This window comes from Macrobrachium rosenbergii, chromosome 56, assembly GCF_040412425.1.
Source record: "Macrobrachium rosenbergii isolate ZJJX-2024 chromosome 56, ASM4041242v1, whole genome shotgun sequence".
Classification (NCBI taxonomy): Eukaryota; Metazoa; Arthropoda; class Malacostraca; order Decapoda; family Palaemonidae; genus Macrobrachium; species Macrobrachium rosenbergii.
This window is the reverse complement of record NC_089796.1, coordinates 3914510-3932057: the sequence shown is the minus strand read 5'-3', so window position 1 is coordinate 3932057 and position 17548 is coordinate 3914510. Positions and strand designations below refer to the sequence as shown.

At 36.5% G+C, this 17548-nt stretch overlaps 1 protein-coding gene across 11 annotated transcripts in view; it reads right to left on the bottom strand.

The window, feature by feature from the left end:
- The window catches only part of Ih (hyperpolarization activated cyclic nucleotide gated potassium channel Ih), a 557258-nt gene that overhangs the window by 37009 nt on the left and 502701 nt on the right, over positions 1 to 17548 (bottom strand). For all 11 annotated transcript variants that reach the window (XM_067100609.1, XM_067100602.1, XM_067100604.1 and 8 more), the window contains one exon: positions 6670 to 6816. In XM_067100609.1, coding sequence (XP_066956710.1) covers positions 6670 to 6816 — 147 coding nt within the window. The remainder of the gene's footprint in view (positions 1 to 6669; positions 6817 to 17548) is intronic.

The following is a 17548-nucleotide window of genomic DNA, read 5'->3' as shown; positions in this document are numbered from 1 at the left end:
AAAGGAATATATATATATATATAAAATGTTTTCACTGTAATATGCAAAGACTGTATATCATAATCAAACAGGCAATAAACATGTTTAAGGAGCATTAAGCTATTCACGATATCTCAAAATCTATGTCCATTAAAAGTTTTAATGATACAAAAAGGTGAGAGCAATTCAATCAATCTACAAACTGCAACAAATCATGCTCTTGTTTTCCTGGCAGAATACAACCCACGAACATGTGTAAAGAATAAAATGTATATACAAATACTACTGTGTGTATATATACAGGCAGTCCCCGGTTATCGGCGGGGTTCCGTTCCCGACGGCGTGACGACAACCGAAAATCGCCGCTAACCGAAAATCAGCAACAATAACACTGATACCTGGTTAGCGGCGCCGATAACCGGTGATCAGCGCCACCAATAAGAGGTGATCAGCGACGATAACCGGTTATCAGCGCAGATAACTGGTTATCAACGACAAAAATCTGGTTATCGTCGTCGCTAGACAAGCGCCGTAAACCAGATTGCTGGTAACTGAGGCTGCCAATGACTGGGGACTGCCTGTATATATATATATATATATATATATATATATATATATATATATATATATATATATATATATATATATATATATATATACATAATAAAATTCCCTATACTTCTGGAGCTGAGTAGCTTTAATAAAAAAACGAGTTGTATAATGCCAACGGGTGTAGAGTTATTAGGATAACTAATTACCTGCTCTGATGAACTTTTTTGTTTTAAATTACAATGACATTTACATACTGAAAAAGACACAGACTAAAATAAACCTACGTCTTGATGTCTACCAAAATTACAAAAAATGAGTATACACTTCTTTGAAACCGAAATGGAAAACTGTAGGTTAAAACAGAACTATTAATCAAAGAACATCTTTTCAAAAGAAAACCTGAAATGTAAAGTTTCTTCATAAAGTGGGAACATACGTTGAAATGAAGAAAACATCATGAGAAGGTTCTCAAAGAACAAGGGTTGTGGACATTCATTTAAAAAAATTTTTTCCATGTTTTATCCAACCTTTACCTGGAGAAATTATTGTCCCAGTGGTCATATGAATTGCACTAAAAGTATCCACGATGTTATGTTATGCAAATTTTTATCTACTCAGCGGTGAATTTCTGCATACTATTAATACTCAATTACTTGTTTTGTAAAGCATTTTATTTAATACTGTGTTATAGTGGCACCTGTGATGGCTTAGAATGCTTAAAGACTACAACTACAAAATTGCATCCGTGAACAATACTGCTGTAATACTGTACACGGTGGTACAACTGTCTTTGTGGTCTATTTGTAGAGCTATATGGCCTATGTAACTTAGAAATGCACTTTTAGAATTCAATAAACCTTCTACAATGAACCCTTATGTATATAGCATCCATTATAGTGAAGAAACTCGTTCCAAAAATATTCTTGAATTCATAGCAAAATACAGTAGACTACAGAATTTCGCCCAAAGACCAAGCACTGGGACCTATGAGGTTCTTCTGCGCTGAAATGGAAATTTACAGTATAAAGGTTTGGAAGGTGGAATAGAAGGAAAACCTCACAGTTGCACTATGAATCAATTGTTATTAGAGGGTGGAAAGTAAGATGGAAGAAAGAGACTATGAACAGAGGTACAGTAAAAGGAATAAAAGGGGTTGCAGCTAGGGGCCAAAGGGACGCTACAAAGAACCTTAAGTAACGCCTACAGTACACCGTGTGAGGTGCACTGACGGCGCTAACCCCCCTACGGGCCTTGCATACACAGAACAAAATCCTACAGTAAATTTCAAAGGTCCCTTGTGAGAATTATAAAAAAACTGGGGTCCAGTCTGTTGACCTTATAAATTTATGTACTATTTCTAACAGCCACAATGACCTCTTCACTTCTTTGCATGGTGGGTCAAGTGTATTTTCTAACTTTCTGCAGTGGAGAGAGTTTTTGTAAAATGTTAGGATATCAAAAAGTTAAGAGGTCACTAGGATAATAAGAATGTGTTTCTGCCGAATGCGGCCTGTAAATTCTATCATTTATTATTTCTTAATAAACAGGCACCATGCAGCACATGAAAAAAATAAAACCTATGATAAAAACTGAAATAAAGTTTTTGTTAAATTACCCCCCAAAAAGCTTTAATACACTATTGTCTCAAAAAAGAAATAAACACACATATACCCCGTACTTGTCAAAAGCATCAGTATGGGGTGGTAAGATAGGTCTATAGTTTTCCATATTACACGACCTTGACAATCTATGATTTTCAACGTTAGGTTTGTTAAAGTCAATGTCATTAATTTTCCCCAGTACACAACCCTGATAAAGTCTGTGATTTTACCCAGTACACAGCCTAAATTATTTCTATGATTTTCCAGGTTGCATAACCTATATTATTTTTATTAATATCCCCACTACACAACCTTGATAATTTCTATGATTATCCCCAGCACAGACCCTAAATTATTTCCATTAATTTCCCCGGTAAACAACCTAGATGATTTCTGTGACTTCCCCAGTACAAAATCTAAATCAGATCTACTATAGTTTTCCCTGTGGTCTTACCCAAGAACACACCTTAAGCCCTAGGGGAATCACAGCCATCAGAAATGTTACAAAAACTTCTTCAATGAATTCTTTTCTGAACATGTAACCCAATCTTTAGAGACTTGGGGAAAGCTATTCTATGGATGAAGGGATAACGCTTTCTACGAATACCTATCATTGTACGCTAATCGCACTTTCTTTTTTTTATTTACAACATAATTTACCCCACCTAAGAATACAAATAAAGTAGGCAGTTTCAAATGGCTGTCAATTACCATTCTTCAACTCAGTTACAAAATTTTTCAACTTGTAAACAAGGATTGAAATTTTTAATTCTCAAACTGACTGCATGAAAAATGCATAGATTCTTAGAAATAATAATAATAATAATAATAATAATAATAATAATAATAATAATAATAATAATAATAATAATAATAATAATAATAATAATCACACTTATTTTGATAGTATTCCTTTGACTAAATAAGAATGACTGCAATAAGTTCCTAATAGCATATGCCCATTATCACTCCAGGAAGAAAAGGGGTCTAATGGTCATATTGTGCAACATAATCAAGTCAGAGAGAGAGAGAGAGAGAGAGAGAGAGAGAGAGAGAGAGAGAGAGAGAGAGAGAGAGAGAGAGAGAGAGAGAGAGAGAGAGTGAGTGTTGTTTATGCCTGAGGTTCTAAGGACATTAATCAGATCTGATTTTTATTTAGACTTTGATGAAAACTAATACAGTACAATGAGATAAACAATTTTAGTTCCAAACCTTTGTTAAATTCTTTCCATTGTAAATAAGGTGTAACCAAACTGAGAAAATATATACTCAAAAAAGAATAAATCCACTATAATCTTGCTTTATGATCAAAATCATTATCAAAATAACTTTTTTTTATGGAGATTGCACTCAAGTCCGTAATTCATACTGAATATAGGTAAACATATTTGTATGGAGTGGATGCCACAATGAACCGGAATCGGGGAAGAGTATCACTGAAAATTTTGAAAAAAACAAAGTAAAACTTGTGTTATGCCTGGTTTTTTCAACAGCCTGGAATAAAGATTACTACTATAATTAATCACAAGTTGTCAAAGGCCTTCTTTGCAAGAAAGGGGAGAAAACTTATCGCAGCATTGAGAAATTAATATTATACATGTGCATCAAAAGAAAAAGTTTTTCAAAGAGTTTGGTGGTCAGATTTCTTATTAAAGGGGAAGGGACTTCTATTTGTATACATGGAATGACATACACCAAACCTCTAATTCCTTGTACAGTACGTAATCGAAACAAGTTTTCCTTACCAGTATTTGAGTTACGTATTTTAACTATACTGTATTTTCTTTCCACTTATAACAGACAAATCTATAACATCGCACTGTAGGGGTATAGGATCAAAGAACAGGCGCCAACTTTTTTTTATGCCAAAGTTTATAGCCAGCAACACATCGACTTAAGCCTAGTGCAGTAAACGCCTTTTCTCCCTCAAAACTTTTAAGATGCTAAGTAGAAATCTCCAGTGCAAAAAAGGGAGCGCCATTTTCTCTCGGCAACTTCGAAAGGCGTTTAACCCGCTTCTCTTTTACTTTCTTTTGTGAAGCTTTGACGTAACCTAAGCAGTGAAGTTCCTAAAACAAAATGCTGTGTTTATTTTTCTATTTTTTTTTTGGGGGGGGGAAGTGTAGGCTAAGGGGAGCAACTCTTAAAGGAACCCTACGAAGTGTTTTTAAAATGACCATTACAGTGTGTTCCTTCTCTGACCTATAATGAAACATTTCGTAATAAGATAGAACCAACGTCTGCGATTACTGTAATCTTTTGAAAGATATTACTGATTTTTTTTTATTGCCACAAGTTTATAAACTCTCATTTATCACATTAAAAGTAACAAAGATGAAAACGTTAGAATGAATGTGTTAAAGCTACATTATATTAGGTTTTGGTTTTTTGGTCATAAACCTGTTGAAAATAACAAAAAGACAAGTTGTTATAAGCCACATTATTCAAACAATAAACTCTTTGGATTAATGTCAGTTTAAAATTTTGGGTCAATTTCTTTTATAAAAATGAGTACTGTACAGTATAGCATTCTACACTTATCTTCCATACAAATATTTCCCTATATGGAGGCATTGGGATATAAAACTAACTGATTTTTTAACATTCACTTTTCATCTAAAAACATTTAACTTGGGAAGTACAGTACAAAATGTGGCAGTCCAGGGGTCCACACCAGACCTCTTACACCAAGGATTAATAATCTCATGGAAAATCTTTTTATATTCCTCTGAATGATGATCATGACCTGGATTTTACTTTTCAAGAATATCTGTTGTCCGAAACTTCACTTTGAGAATGGAAGGGGTTAAGAAGGAATAAAAAATTTATAGTATTGTGCAGAAATAATTCCTTAAATCAAGCATTTCTTTTATTCTGAAGCTTCTGATGCTACAAATAAAAAACTTTTCACCACAGGCTACTTAAGATAACTATATCTCATGTGGATAGAGATTTTTCATATCTTAATCTATTTAGGGTCGAGTAGACATCTTTCTTTTAGAAAGCTCTTTTTAGAATTTGTAACCATATTCAAAAATATTTTGGCATCCATTTTGTAATCCCATTTGATAATAAAAATTATAATTACCTACAACGGTTAAATCTTACTAGTACTGTAAGTGGTTTCATTAATACATAAAAATGTAAATATCTCTTCAGTACCTTAACAGTGAGAAATATCCAAATACAAAAGTAAAAAAGGGTGACAGTATTTATATGTCATTTTTTTATTATCTGAACCTTCTATAGTCCAGCTTGCAGTAAGCAACTTAGTCTGATTATATTATGTCACTACTTACAGTACAAACTGCTCTGACTTCATTATGTTGAGTTTTTTGTACACCTGAGAGACTCCAACAGTTATGAAATTTACCTGGATCGGTATTTATTCATTTATTTCACTTTCTTATTCATCTGTTTACTTAAATCAGCCTTAACATATTTTATAAACAGTCTACTCTTCACTACATCCTTCATGTTTCACTGATCAAGTGTCTCTTCTTCCTGAAAGTATCCATGACCTTATTTTTGTTACAGAAATATAATTAAAATCACTCATACATTTCCATCTCTTCTTTCCTGTTATTAAAATAAAGCTGATCTGGTTCTCATTCTTTCTCTTCCACCAGAAAACTCAGTAAGAAAGTATTCTTAGTCCTCAAATTTTTATTAGAATTAAATATTAAATATTACAGTATATATAGTTACTATAAATTTCAAGAACCATCTTTGTGCATTTCACTTACTGCTCAAGAGTGTGTGTGTGTGTATATAAGAAACTGAGTCGAGAATACTTACGACCTTTTGCAGAGATTATGTCAAAACATGAATGCTGTACTGTACTGTATGCTTTAATGAATGACAGCATTATAAGATATACATAATGAAAATTAATACTGCTGTACTGTTTATAGCAAAGTAAGCCAACACAGTTGCCACACCAGTATTTGCTGAGGCATTCTAAAATTACCACCTATCTCATCATCAAGTTGAAATCTAAAGTTACTGCCAACCTTAATAGCAAGTTACATTCTGACCTTATAGACAATCTTAACAGCAGGTTAATTCAGGCGCCGATGACTGCAGTCGACGTGACGCCGTGAAACTTGAATCAATAAATCAAGCAAGTTAACTGATGACCACTACCTGGCCATACTTGATCATAATGCAAACCTTCTTCCTATTTATAACTACAGCAATGAAAACTCCTAGTAGCTCGGGCTAAACCAACTCACACCACAAAAGAAATCTGTTAATTCAGTCCTACTGGGAGAAAAAATATTGAACTACTGGATAAAAAACACTACATGCTACAAGTGACAGGTAAGGAGAAAAAGAGATAAACAACGAAATAATGTATATATAATATTCAGATGCAGCAGAGAATCATGGAACACGATATGGAGACGAGGGGGGGGGTAGGTGGTGGTGGTCGTGGTGTCATGATCAGGTCACTTTATACAGCGAGTAAGAATAGGAGGGGGTAAGAGCATAAACAAACAGAAGACTTATTTTCCAGGCGTCCAAGACTACTTACCTCCCTGAGCTTCTCCGACAACTCCCCTAGGATCATCTCCTCGTCAAAGAACTTCCCCTGGTACCTGTGCTCGAAGTACTCTGTTATCCGCGTGCGTAGCTCCCGCGGTAACTTACGGTACGCCATGTACTCTTCCACCTGTTTCAGCTGGAAAACCAAAAACAGAGTTGCGAGGTCAGTGGCTATGCACAGATTCCTCCTGTCCACTTTGGGCTTTCCATAAAATATGCATCTTTCTGGACAAAGATATAAAATGATAAATTTTGGGGGGCGCATAGGATTATGTATATTAGTCTGAGAAAAAGCTTACTTGGCCTCAGTGAAAATAAAAATAATCACACTGATTTAAAACAATTCATTCAGGAGGGGAGGGTAAAAGGGGTAGGAGGTGGCTTAGGACAATATCCCACAAGAGCAAGTTTTGGAATGTCTTGGCATCCCACCATCAAACTTTGCACCTAGAAGCAATTAACTGATTATTTCTACAAATTGGCATCGTAAATTGGCCAAAAGTGTGGCAGAGATGAGGTCAAGTAAGGTTGTCTTTGTACAACATCACTGTAAAGAAAATAAGTAGCTTTGATGATGCACAAACATAAAGATATTAGCTACTTAGTGCACAGTTTGGCAGTAACTAAAAGGTGCCAGATGACTGTTTCAAGTGTGAAACTGCCTTTAGGAAGGGTCACATAGGTTAATCTGGACTTCCATAAAGAAAAAAAACTTTTTGGAAAATGTCTCAAAGTACAGCAGGAAAAGTTTGTTTTTGTCTGAATTCACTCAAAGTTTATTGAAGAGTAACTTCAAATAGTAATGGAAGGACAGGGGAAAGTGGGTTTGTAATGAAAATGTTTGGATGGTGTTAAAAAAACACACACACACAAAATTGGAGCCCGTGGGGAGCCAAAGTCAACCTGGGTTTTCATAAAACACAGATTTGGAAAAAGATAAAAACGTACACTGGGGAGTTTTCTTTCAGAAGTTACTCTGAGACAAACAATTTCCAAATAAAATGTTTATTTTTTGGGGCATTGTTTTGATATAACACAATTTGGGAGGAGGGAAGGAGGAAGTGGGGGGAAGTGTACATAGGGTTGCATGGAACAGTCAAAATTAAAGTAAAACCCAAATGTTTAAGACAGGGATGTTTTAAAACACAATTGGGAAGCTAGGCTTACACTGGTCTGTAAGAGTCAGTTTGGATTTCAACAGAGCCTAAACTTACTTAAATCACTGGCATAGATTTGACAAAAGCAAGACCAATAAAGTATTGAAAACTACCAATGCATCTTAGACTCTGGTGGGAATTAACCACCTGATTAATAAGCAAGAAATCTAGGGTAGCATTGTACTATAAAATTCCAGTCCAGCAGCTTCAAGATCTGAACACTGACATATCTCTGAAGGCATGTTACTGAAACTAGATGCTTCAAATGATGGATAACTGATTCTCTATAAGACATCAATAAGATAGACATTAAACATCAAATACAGAGAATAAGAAGAAAACTGAGTTCATCTGGTTAAGATACAGAACAATAAATAATAAGATAAAATCCCACAGATTTAACCTTCCCACAATTGGATGACTATCAGGAACATTATCTACAGCTTTTAATTTAAGGTGGGGTCACACAAGCCCATTGTCTGGCATATTTTGGCATCTTACTGAACTTTTCCCCAATACTGTACATAAGTGATTGACTTATTCCTGTATACCAGTGTAAACAAGTGTTTCAAATTTGCCTAAACAGGCATTAGAATAAAGTCAATTAAGTTCACAATAAAGTGACATCGCTGTAATTAACATTCTTGACTTCGATTATGAGCAGGCAGAGGAGGAATGATTGGCTAATTGGCAAGTAGCAAAAATTTCCAGAATGTGCTTGTGAGACACCAATTTATACTCACAACTTTCTGGATGAAATGAATCATCCCAGGTGCTTCATACAAACTTAGTAATTAAAAATATAACACTTGGCTGGAGCACCTCTCTTAAAATAGAAATTATAGACGGGGTAACACGAATGAAAACAATGAACCAAAGATAAACAGGTTACAGAGGGCTCTTGGATGTCAAATAACACCTGCAAATAATTGAGAAATATTCAGACCATTGCTTTCCCATACAGTACATACAACAGCAGATAGAGAAACATTTAGAACCATACAAATGATACTACACAGTACATACCTTAAAACATTTTAGGAGATACCAATATCTATGCGTAATTCTATTAAAAATAAAGCACACCATTTTATACAAAATCAAAAAATAAGATACAAATAATAGAATTCATTTATGTACTGTACCTTGAAAGTGTTGCATCTGATTGAACTGATATTTATTACTGAACAAAACTTACCATACCAGCAATGACACACGAAGGAACTATATCTTTCACACTAATGTTATTTTACTCACGTAAACCAATTACAGACAGCAATTCAGGGATTATGTTGTCCCAATGAGGTACACTGATGGGTCAAGCAATAACTCACAGCATGACGAGTTGGGTCAAGTCTTCAAAAACACTCACAATTGAACTGCATACCTTATCTGACTTAATATAACCATATTAAAAACACAACTTATAGTGTTCCTTCCAAAATAAAAAGAAAATAAATACTAATGTAAATACCTAAAACTACCATAGTTGTGTCTGTGATAAAAAAAATTTAAATTTTCATTTGAAATAAGAATATATGTCAACAATCATATTGTATCATTCCAGTTACAGTTATTTATTACTTAATATTCAGGAAGGTTTTTTTAAATTTAGGAAACATCGTATTCAGCAAATAAATCTTATAGTCATTTGCTCAGCTGATATCACCACCATTCATGATAAACATATTACATGCAATGAGTACCAGTATTCAATAAATGTATAACATTACATTATACTGTACTCATAGTATATATTTCCTTATATTTAGAGGATTGCATGACCACACATTCACAAATATTATGTCATGCACAGATCAGGGATATTACCTAATCACAAAATATCTTACCTTATATTCTGGAGAAACATTACCTCATTCAGGAAGGATATTACCTAATGTTAAAGAAATATATTACCTTTTATTCAGAGTAATATAACACTGTATTCACACGAAATATTACCTCATATTCAAGATGCAATATGACCTTGTATCCAGGCAAAACATTACCTGATAGTATTCCTAAATATATGTATTAACTTACATTCAGGAGAAACGATCTCACACTGGGGAAATAATGCTTAACATTAAGGAAAAATAATCATTACCTCGTGTTTTGGTGTTGTATGGTCTTAGAGCCAGGAGTTACATTTTCTAATACAGTATTCAAACAAATCACCTATTTTCATATATTTATTACTTTATAATCAAGAATATTATCTAATATTAAGTAAATAAATATGTTACCTTAAAATTCAGGACAAGTATAACCATAATTCTAAGCATTACATTCAAGAACACTACCTGAGAAATGTATTACATTACCTTGTATTTGGGGAAAACACTACTACCTTACTTTCAGGAGAAATACAGTACAGTACAGTACAGTAACATGTACCTTATATTCAGGAATACAATCTAAATATATCCTGATACTATTCTGAAGAACCAGTACATGCCTCATATTTGGGAATAATGTACAGTACTTTATAATTAGGACAAACAATGCCTCATATTCAGGAGAAATATTATGTCACTAACAAAATATATTCACACTGAGCATCACCTCATACTTGGAAAATATACTGCCTTATATTCAGAAAAGATAATTCTCATCTCATTTAAGAGATATTACTGATTCAGAATTGTTACAGTACTAATTCCAGGAGACAAGTACTGCCATATGACTGATGGATAATTTACCTCCTAAACATGGAACATTATCTCATATTCAAGGGTGACTACCTCATGTACAGATACAACTGCTGCCCTTCAGGAAAGACTGAGTGACTTCCAAAGGATTTACAGTCTATGGTAAGTAAAGTGGCCAGTCTCAGTGTTTCCTTCCATCACAGTTAACTGGTTTATTCGTTTTCCTAATCACAATTGTTTTTGGTCACTTATGTAAGAAAAATGTTTTGGGGAGTCAATAATCTGAATTACAGAGAAAAGGGAAATACTCACACATTGTATTCTGATATTCAATCAACCTATGCATATTTTACAAACTCTTTCAAATATTATAAGTATAAACAAAATTATGTATGGTTATTTCAGTTTCTTCCCCTTTCCTATAAACAAGCTCCCCAAATATCTTAGGACCTTCTACAGTACTTATATGGGTATAAGAAGAGTTAGGATGGAAGAGGTCATTGATGAAGGAGAGGAAAGATTACATGGTCTATCACGTTAATGCCATCAGAATTCCAAAACATATTCAGCTCGAATAAAGTAAAACAACTGGTTCTCCTGATACGTTTTCATCAACTACTATGAAATAGTTATGTATACTACATTAGGAAATTTCCCAAGAGGATCAATTGAAATCTGAATAACAAAAAATATATTAATATTCATGTCATTCAATATAAATTTCACCTTAAAAGGGCATGGCCATGGTATCTGTGGTTGATTTCTGTAATAATATTCCTGATTGCAAGGTTCAATCCTGGTCTGCTGCCCACTAGTCAGCTCAACTGTGAATGGGCATCAGCACCAGTTGCAGTTAAGAAAAGAACATGGGACTAAAGACTCATTCCTAAAGACTTCCTGAGAATCTGGAGACTAAACGTGGCTTCACGCCTCTAAAAGAGGAAAAAAGACATCACAGTAATACAGATCTCAGCTCACATTTGCTATGTTCATGTTCAGATGCTGTCCTATTGCCAACCATAGCAACCAGCTGTAATTGGGTACCAGCACGTTGGGTAAAGAAAAAGGACGCAGGGCTACAAATCTCATCCTTACAAGACTTCCTGAGAAAATGAAAGGCTCTACCCTACTGATACTAGGCCAACCAAAGAAAAAAATGTTTGCTAAAACAACATATTCATATACAGTTACATATTGTATATTATATATATATGGAGTACTAGTCCTGTGTTTTATTCCAACAAATCATTCATGAATTCTGTAATTCACACATACAGAGCACAGTTTCTCTGTTTTACTGATCTACTCTCATTTTACTTTGGCACCCACATGATGATCCACTCAAATGCTAGCATGAACTTTTTTAAAGACTGTATAGAGGCTTGCTTGTGTTTATTTGTAACTGGTGTTCATTTCCTTGAAGTTCTGCAAAAATGGCCTGAAGTGCAAAAGTAGTGATATTAACAATCTGTATAACCAAAGGGAGTCTGTAAGGCGACTCTTTTCAGAAAAAACTGAAATTCTGGATGTTTTGAGAAAAGGGAAAAGGTCTATACAAGAACAAACTGTCTACTACAGCTACAGTAAACCCCCGTGCATTCGTGGGTTTCTCTGTGGAACATATCTAACATTATTCGCGGAAAATTCACCCATTCGCAGTATTTTCCATTGAGAAATATTCACTAATTACTGTATTTTTTCAAATAATTTTCATGAATAAATGCACTTTTTATGATAAAACTATTAAAATACTCAGGTATAAGCATTTTTACAGGGTTTTTATTGTTTAAACTATCAAAACGGCCAGTTCTAAGTGTTTTCAGAGGGGTTTTAAGTATTCGTGGATTTTAGCTATTTAGGGGGGGGTGCGGGACACATCCTCCGTGAATACAGGGGCTCACTGTACAGTGAAAAGAGCAGACATAAAGGAATCTGTGCTGCTTTCACTTGTACCTTTACAGTAAAAGTTATGTTTATGATAAGGGACAATGGTTTAGTGAAGTCACAAGAGTCTGACTCTAGCTTTAGAAGACAAGATCAAAAACATACATTGTTGGACAACTGTTTTGTTTCAGGAAGCACTAAGCCTGTGCGAGGTGTTTGAAAAATCAGCCATGGGGCCAAAAGATGTTAATCCAACGATGGCTAATAAAGGATGGTTTCATTATACAATAAAAGATATGAGCTTAAAAGGTGAAAACAATAGGCAAACCTGTGTTTGCCAGATGCTAAATTAAACATATACATCGGTATTCAAAGAAGGCAAAAGGATTCAAGTCATGGGGAGATGAATTAATGGTGGTATGTAATACATGGCAACATTAGGCATCACATAATTAAACCCATAAGAACAGCAATATACTCCAGGAAATTCCTTCTTGTACCTCCCAGTACCAATGTACAGCTATCGACACTCCTGCCTACAAAGTCCTGGAGGTTGGGACTGACACACTCATACCTCTCTTCAGGGACTGGTGGGTTCTGAGTTTTACCATAAACTAGGTAACAAATGAGAATGAGAGACCCAAACTAATCAGTGTGCTGGAACCTTTGTAGCTTACCCATGCACTTCATAGGTGCTAAGGTCATTAGAAAAATGGTCTTCAGTGCAAGACCCTTATCTTTAGACTAACTAAGGAGCCTAAGGGGTACCCTAGTGAGACTACAGAAATGGGAGTCACATGCCACTCCAGAGGTCTTTCACAAGGTGGGCAAGACTGTTCAAAGTTCCTCTTGAGTATGGACAAGTCAAAACAACCCAAACAAAGATGAGGTTCATAGTTCCAATTATGATGATGCTTGACAGGGATGCCATAGTGAGTGAACCCATGGCTTCTTCCTCAACGAATGAAAGAATAATCCTATTTGAATGAAGGCATTCCAGAAAGAAAGTTATTCAGCCCTTAGACTATGATTCTACCTGCAGGGGATGGTCTCTGTGTCCTAAAGCCAGTAGTACCCCTGCTAGTGTACCAAATTGCCACTCTGTTAATATAACAGGAAGTCAGCCATTATGTCACACCTCTCACATTCACATCACGGAATGACTCTTGTGGGTTGCTCTATCAGCTTGATCTTAAATAATGCTGCCACAATAATCTGCGCTTGTATTACACCATTTGGCCTTATGAAGCCTAGAAATCAAAATCTTTCCAAGGATGGTAATGACCTCTGAAACTTTTTCAGATTCTGGTGATAATGTCAAAAGTGGGGCAGTTTCAGTGCCCAGAAATCGGAAAACCCAACCTACTGAGACGTACAAGCAACAAAGATCAAACTTATGTTGGTGGACATTCAAAACCTCACTGGAATGGCCTTGTGAGAAAGGAAGGGGGTCTACACCTCCTGGTTGGCCAAAGGACCATAAAAGCATCTACCATCCATGCTGCTTGGTACAGGAGACCTGAACAAAAACGTGAGAGCTGACTGTTTCTCCTGGTTACAAACAGGTCACCTAGAGGTACACTATACCTAAAAGCCTTCACAAAATCCTGCAACCAATCTGATAGTAAACCTTGACTCATGAGACTGAGGGAGTCTTACAATGCAATGTATCCCCTTGGGACAACCTCATGACCAATACTGCTCTCTGCTCCTTTGCCCTAAGAAGTATTTCTGTTACCTGTAGGGACACGGAAGGTGATCTCATTCATGTCAGGCAGGAGGACAACAGAGTGTGAAAACTAAAAAATTAATAGCATCATTTAGTTTGAATCATCTACTGGCCCATCCCTTTCAGGTAGTTCAAGGGTCTACTAGTACAGTATTCAAATGAGTTTTTTCTCTGTCCACGAGGGGGAAGTTGGGGGGGATACGTAATATAGAAGGAATTATTTTGAAAACAAGTTTTATTATAAAATTTCTATTTCTAAAATTAATCTTACCTCTATCATGATAGCCAATTCCCACATTGAACCAAGGTGGAAAAAGGTGAGGACAAAATAATAACCCAAAAGAAAACCATAAAATTCTGCCTGGAATAAAATGATATGATTAGAATCCTTCTGCTGGTACTGTCGCCAGGTGAGGACTAATTCATTTGGCAGCAAGATCTGTGAATGATGCTGGAGGTTCCTTGCTAGGGTTACCACTCTCACTCTGATGAAGGTGGGACAAAAGGCCTTGTGCCTAAGCCAGCAGGGCAAAACCAGTAAAAGAATCATAGCCCTTACCAAATTCAGTATATGTGCAATACCTTCATACTCCCCAAAACTCGACAATCTCCTACATAAATAGGAAAGGTTAGAGTGCAACTACACCTAATCGTTTAAGATATGAGTTCCCTTGCTGTAATGAGGACAAAAGAGTTCTGCACAATTCATACTGAATCTCCACATCTCGCAGATAGTGCAAGTGCAAAGAAAATACAGAGTTACATCTCCACTGTGCTGCACTGATGACTTTCTCTAATGAAAAGTTCTTAAGGAAACTGAAAGTGGTAGCTACCACTTGCATGCTGTGAAATCTAACTTTTAATAGAGGTAGACGAGTAGAGTTTAAGTTTGCACATGGCCCCCTGACCAAAGCCTTAAACATAAAAGTCACAGTGTTCTTTGACAAAGGTAAGAAAAGCTTCCTAGGGGCTGCAAAAAATGTTCTTGACATTTCATCTTATTTCCCTAATCCTTTGCAAATACTGCACAGTACTGTGTATCGAGGGAGTTCTGGCAACAAAGAGGACAGACTAGGGATGATGAAAGAGCAACGCAGAGGATGTGACAAAGTTATTTTTGGCCCTGAAAAGAGGTAGAATAGAAAGGACTGATCCTTGGGTGGTAAAGCCCACATGACATAAGAAAGCCAGAAGCTCACTGACTTTTTTTGCTGAGGCCAAGGCTAACATTGTCAAATTCTTTTGGGAGGTTGCGTTCAAGGGTTCATATGGGGGCATGCTTAAATACTTATGCATCCAAATTTCAGCTGAGGGATTTAACTGAAGACTTATGACTCTCAATTTGGAAGAAGCAGACAAAATATCTAGGCGCCAGTATGCCTCAATACAGAAGCTAATGTGGATTGATACCCTTTAATGGCAGGAACTGAAAAAGTGTGGTGTAACATAAGTACAGAAAGAATGTAATGATGTTACATATACAGAGATATGTGTACAGGAAAACCTTCTGGCAGAGCACCAAGCTCTACACACTGCCCACTGTCTCTGATACATGATATTAGTCAGCCCACTTCTGGAGTTAATGATAGGCCTTCTGCATTCCCTTGAAAAACCCCTGGTTCATAAGACAATCAAGTCTCCAAGTGGTCAGCTAAAGGATGGGGAGGCTTTGGTGAAACCTCATACATTCTGGCTGCTTGAGAAGGTCCTTCCTTGGTGGAAGGAGCCTTGGGCAATCTATTAACAGAGACAGGAGGTCTGGGAACCATTCTCTGCATGGCTACCAAAGATTCACCAAATTCTTGTGTCAACTAACAGCCATATGGAATTCTGCCAGAACCCTTTGTGTCATACCCAAGGGAGGAGAAGCACAGAGGAAAAGCATAAGACCAATCTAAAAGCATTGCGCCAACTATCCAAACTTGAGGATCCTGAACTGGAGAACAGTACACTGGCTGGCCATTGTTGAACATGGTGGCAAACAGGTCCATTAGAGGAGTGCCCCACAGCTTCCACAGGTCATTGCAGACTTGTGGATGCAAAGTCCATTCATTAGAAAGAGTCTGGTCTTTCCTGCTCAGTTGGTCTGCCGCAATGTTCATTCTTTCTGGCACAAACTGGGGCAAAGATGGAACATCCTTTCCTCTGGTCAAGTGAGATATGACTTAAAAGTAGGAACAAAGCTTCCAACTTTGTGCCTCCTTGATTGCTCCGATATGCCACAGCTGTTGAATTGTCTGAAAACAGCACTAAATTTTTGCCCTGTACTATATCCTCCAATGCTAGAAGGGCCTTCCACACTGCCAACATCTCTAACTGTTTGATATGGAGTTCTTGATCTTCTGCGGACCAAACCCCTGCTACATGCCCATCTACTGTGATCCACTCCTCAACCTTCTGACGACACATCAGAATGTAACATGAGATATGGGCTCTTCAACTGGAAAGAGACTAACTGCAAAAGATGAGGTTAATAGTTCCAAACATCTAAGAGGACCCAGTAATTCTCTTGAGACTTGAATTTGAATAGAGTCTGACTGAACTTCCTGGTTCCATTGCCTCTTGAAAAGAATTGAATCAGCCTCATTCTCAGCCTGGCACCCAGAACCAGCTTCTCCAGTGATGCCATGTGTCCTAACAAAGCCATTTCTTAGCTGGCAAGGTAGTGAAGGATAGATGTTCTAGAATTAAAAGAAAGTTGTCTATGCATTTCTCCTTTGGAGAAACGCAAATTCTAGGTATCCAGAAGCATTTCCAGGTAAAAAAGATTTAGAGTTGGTATCAGATTGGATTTTGAAACATTTATCAATATACTGTATTCCTAACAGACTTGTTGACTTTAAAACTACCTCTTGCCCTCAGGCTCCCCTCTAAACTTGATGCTAGAATCTGCCAATCATCCAGGTAGAGAAGCATCCGAATGCCTAACAAGTGAGTCCACTTGCCCAACTGCAACTGGACTTGGTAAAAAACTCAAAGAGCTGACCTCAGACTGAAGCAGATCACCTGAAACTGGTATACTTTGCCTTGAAAAACAAATCGCAGATATTTCCTTGAACTCATATGAATCAGTACATGGAAGTATGCATCCATCACGTCCACTGATACCATCCCATCTCCTTGCTGAATTATTGCTAAAAGTGAACTAGCAGACTCCATAGTGAACAGAGTCAGAATAACAAAATGCTTTAATTGGAGATATCCAATATTGGTCTTTATTCTCCTGAAGCTTTTGATGCCAGAAAAAGGCTATTTCCACAGCTCCTTTTAACAAAAGAGTCCATTCCTTCTCCCAGGATATGGAACTTCTTTTCATTGTGGAAATGGGAGGGAAACTCCAAAGGAGAACTGACAACAGGAGGCTTGGAAAGGAAGGGAATGCTGTTTCCCTCCTTCAGTACCCCCACCAACCAGGGATCTGCCTCTAGATCCTGCCAAATCAAATAA